Below are 4,818 nucleotides of genomic sequence, written 5' to 3'. Positions count from 1 at the left end.
GGATTAAGTGTGGCGCATGAAGTCGAAGCTTCCCGATTCTTTTTAATCATCTGGCTTTTTTTCTCAGAGCTGGTGAGTCAACATGTGGACAAACTCGTCTGCCGGAGCTCCGCCCGTCCTGCTGTTCACCTGAGACTCAGCCGGAACAAAGCTGACGACGGTCGGGGGAGAACAGAGTGAAGCGAGATCCTCCCGGGATTATTGATGGGACCACTTCCAAGTTAGAGAGACTTCTTCTGACCTCCGTGACAGGAAGTGTGGAAACCTTGGGAGAGGGATCAGAGCAGAGCGGTCGCCATGGCTTCGTGTTCAGAGGAGGACTTGGTCTGTCCGGCCTGTCAGGACGTCTTCAGAGACCCGCTGCTGCTCTCCTGCTGCCACAGCTTCTGCCGGAGCTGCCTGCAGAGCTGGTGGACCCTGAAGCAGGTGCAGGAGTGCCCGCTGTGCCGTGCCGTGTGCGTGTGGAGCGACCCGCCCTCCAACCTCGCCCTGAAGAACCTCTGCGAGACCCTCCGAGGCCCCCGAGTCTCCATCAGGGCGGCGGTCGTCTGCCAGCTGCACCACGAGAAGCTCAAGCTCTTCTGCCTGGACCACCAGCAGCCGGCCTGCGTCGTCTGCAGGGACGCCAAGGCCCACGCAGACCATCGCTTCAGACCCATCGACGAGGTGGCTCAGGAGCGCAGGGCGGAGCTGCAGACCAGCCTGAAGCCCCTGCAGAACCGGTTGAAGGCATTCACTGAAGCTGGACGGAACTTCCAGCTGGCAGCAGAGCACCTGAGGAAGCAGAGCCGACAGGTGGAGCGACGAGTGAAGGAGCAGTTCCAGAAGCTGTGGGAGTTCCTGCGGGAGGAGGAGGCGGCACGGCTGCAGGCCCTGAGGGAGGAGAAGGAGCAGAAGGCCGAGCTGCTGAAGACGAGGACCGAGGAGCTGAGCAGAGATATGGAGGCTCTATCCCACGCCGTCAGAGCCACGGAGGAGGAGCTGAGAGCCCAGGACGCCTCCTTCCTCACCAGGTACCAGGTCTCAGAGCTCCGTGTCCGGCAGTGTCCCTTACCGGACCCCCCACAGCTGCCCAAAGGAGCGCTCATCGATGTGGCCAAACATCTGGGCAACCTTGCCTTTAACGTCTGGAACAAGATGAAGGATGCGGTCATGTACACGCCGGTGGTCCTGGACCCCAACACGGCCAATGCGGAGCTGGTCCTCTCCGAGCACCTGAGCTGCGTGAGACACGGGAAGAGACAGCAGCTGCCCGACAATCCCGAGAGGTTTGGGTACTGGGACTCGGTGCTGGGGTCTGAGGGCCTCTGCAGTGGTGTCCACAGCTGGGACGTGGAGGTGGGGGACAGCAGGGATTGGGAGCTGGGCGTACTGGCCGAGTCGGTATGCCGGACAGACTTCTCGGGCTCCACCGCGTGGAGTCTGGAGTTCAGTGGCCAGGGTTACCGGGCGTACTCCCCCACTCACAAGTACACCGCGCTGTCGCTCACGCAAAAGCTGAGAACGGTCCGGGTCCACCTGGACTGGGAGGGAGGGGAGCTCACCTTCAGTGACCCGGACAGCAACACACACATACACTCCTTCACACACACGTTCATGGAGACACTCAGTCCTCACCTGTGCACCAGGGGGGCGCTTCCCTTGAAGATACTGCCTGTGAGGATCTCAGTCCACACTGGGGTGGATGAATCCTGGAAGTACCACCTCCAAGGTACAAATACACTGACTACATCAGAGGTCTGATCTGAGCTGGTCGTCCCACTTCTGGGTTCAGGTGGTAACATCGGAAATGTACTTTTAAATTGGATGATAAATAGAAACGGATCAGTTCTGATTGTTTCTGACACACGAGATGTATGAATAAGGTCTGTGTACACATCAGTGTTTCTAGTGAAAACGCATATTTTTTGCAATTTTGATTCAGAAAAGTCTTGTGTTTACACAGCAACATTTTGAAAAGGATGTCCGTTTACATGAAAATGGCAGAAACACTGAAAACGATTTCGTTTTCACGTTGGGCCACAAGAGGGGGCTGTTGGTGGTTTTTGTAATGAAACCACACACACACACACACACACACACACACACACACACACACACACACACACACACACACACACACACACACACACACACACACACACACACACACACACACACGCCCACAGCAAACAATACAATATAAATTTTAAAAATGGGAGTACAGGGACATTCGTGTGGCCTGACGACAAGTTGGATTGTTATTACAGTGACTGTCAACTATAAAACTACCAATTCCCAGGAGAATCTGCACTGGGAATCATGACACTCTGAAGGCAAACATGATTATTGTCCGTGAGCATGTGCAGAAGAAACTATCTACTACAGCCGTGGTTCTCATGCACAGTAGCAGTTTTCCCGACGTCTACATGGAGCCTGAGCATCTCCGCCGTTCTGGCCTGGTTCATGTCTCCAGGCAGCCACAACGCCCCCCACCGCTTACTTTTTGGCTTTGGAAGTATCTGAGTAGATTGTTTGAATTGCACTCAACTCTTTATATAGCACTTTTTTGACATACTTAATTCAAACTTTATGTTGCGTTTATTTCATTGTTATGATTTAAAGATTGTACTTTTGGCCAATGCGTATTTAAGTGTGTAAAAATGACCAAAAACACACTCATTGCTCCTAAAAACTACCAAAGACCAACAATCTGATTTATTATCTGCATGAAGTGACCTTTTAATACTCAGTATTTATAAAAAAAAAAAAAAAAAAGTATTAAGATTTAAAGTTTGAAGCAACATTTTTTTTTCATCAATTCTTACAACCAGATTCGATCTTCATCCATGTTAGTGTTCAGCACAGCTATTTGTGGATCATATATTAAATGCAGAATTGTTCATTTGTAGGAAAATTGGACAAATTACTGTAAAGAGTGAATTGGAAATATAGCTATACATTTGAAAAATACAAGAAAGAATGCCAAAAAATACAAATTACTTATCGCAGTGTGAGGAATTGCAATTTCCTACATGGTGTACTCTTTCTGTTGTTCTGATTGTCTCTTCACGAATAAATGTTTACGGTTACTGCTTTCATTTTTGGTTGTTTTTTCATACCAACACTTATCACTAATGTTAGTACAAAGTACACATTTAAGTAATCTAATTTTTATCCACATTTTTACCACAATAATCACAAACATTACCATAAAAAAAGGCACACATACATACTTACATTCTTGTAGGTATTTATAATCCCAGTATGTTTATCTCAATCTTTCAATGTATATCTTGTTATTTATAGTGGTGCTATTTTAGAATAGAATAGAAAATGCATTATAAATCACAGAGGGTAATTCTTCTTCAACGTTGCTACCAGTTTTACCACAGTTACCTTGAAAAACTAATTTGATTATAAGTTACTCCTTTTAAAAGTAACTTAGTTACTTTACTGATCATTTGCTTTTATGAGTCACGAAGTTAAATTACAAGTTACTATTTGAGTTACTTTCAGCAGGTGCTGACAACACCCCCACTTTCTCAACATAAAAATGAAACAAAAAAACTGGTTTTGCCCAATATATCTTTTTACTGAAGAAAATTCCCAAAATAGTGGAACATCTCTGGAGTTGTAACGTTAAAGTTTAACGTTGACTGCCTGTGTGTGTGTGTGTGTGTGTGTGTGTGTGTGTGTGTGTGTGTGTGTGTGTGTGTGTGTGTGTGTGTGTGTGTGTGTGTGTGTGTGTGTGCGTGTGTGTGTGTCCGATTGAAGGAGAATGAAGGAGTGGCTCGGTTCTGTTCCATAATAAAGTGGCTAACCAGAAACTTGTCTTCCTTCCTTCCAGGATGCTACAATAGTAACGCACAGTGACTTAGATAAGTAACTGTAATCTGATTACTGTTTGGAAATAGTAACGCGTTAGATTGCTCAGTACTGAAAAAAGTGGTCATATGAGAGTAACCCATCACTAATCAGCACATTGCCGGCGTCACTTGTTGCTCCACACAGAATGGAACATAATAGATGGAACAGAAAGTTAAAATATCAAATATATAAGTAAATATTGAATTGGGATATGTGCAAAGCTTATTGGTGACTAATATAATACAAGCAATAGAATTGGCAGAAAAACGCACAAAAATACATCATTTAGAGGCAGATTTAAGTGCATTAGTTTTAGTTTTGAAGTGTGTTTATATAATTATTTAGTGGACTTTTTTTAAGGGCATTTGCATCTATGTTTCTGGACCGGTTGATATAATGATATAGATGGTCATGTCAATATTACTTGTTGTGACTTTTTGTCAAGTAAACAACATTGGTTGGTATTTAATCTGTTAAGTGGAATGTAAGCGCTTTCAGTCAAATAGATTCATTGTTTAACTTAAAAGCAACAGTTTCTAATTCTCTTTCATACATATATTATATTTTCCCGCTGTCAATTCACTTTCCCAGTTTTTTTAGGGTACGTGAACACAGCATATGCAATGACAAGATTAATGGAGCCACGAATGTGACTGTAGAAATGTTAACATCCGGCTTTTTTGAGCAAAATAAAAGTGTCTAACAACAAAACGCGTTATATCAAAGATAAAAAGTGTCTATTGTTGTGGCATTGGAGAATTTGATGGACTATTAAACATTTGGAGGTTATTACATGTTTATAAATTATCTGCTACGTGCATTTGAGGGCATATTAAATGCACTTTGAGGGGATTTCGTTGTTGTGTGATTAGATGGAGTTGCATTTTGAACGGCAGGGCCGGAAGTGGCCGTCCTCAGCATGAGCTTGACACAGCAGAGAGTGAGTCCAATGGAAGCCTTCGTCGCAGC

General features: G+C 45.1%; 1 protein-coding gene across 1 annotated transcript; it reads left to right on the top strand.

Moving 5' to 3' along the window:
- LOC308117175 (E3 ubiquitin-protein ligase TRIM35-like) lies at nt 1–3,073 on the top strand. The gene has a single exon (XM_080475879.1). It carries the CDS (start codon nt 298–300, stop codon nt 1,741–1,743), a length of 1,446 nt encoding a protein of 481 aa, XP_080332005.1. The 5' UTR covers nt 1–297; the 3' UTR covers nt 1,744–3,073.
- The last annotated feature ends 1,745 nt before the right edge of the window (nt 3,074–4,818 follow it).

The sequence above is a fragment of the Lipophrys pholis genome, assembly GCF_963383615.2.
Source record: "Lipophrys pholis genome assembly, chromosome: 1".
In the NCBI taxonomy this organism is placed as follows: Eukaryota; Metazoa; Chordata; class Actinopteri; order Blenniiformes; family Blenniidae; genus Lipophrys; species Lipophrys pholis.
The sequence above is the reverse complement of the archived record's forward strand: the minus strand, read 5'-3'. Positions and strand labels throughout refer to the sequence as shown.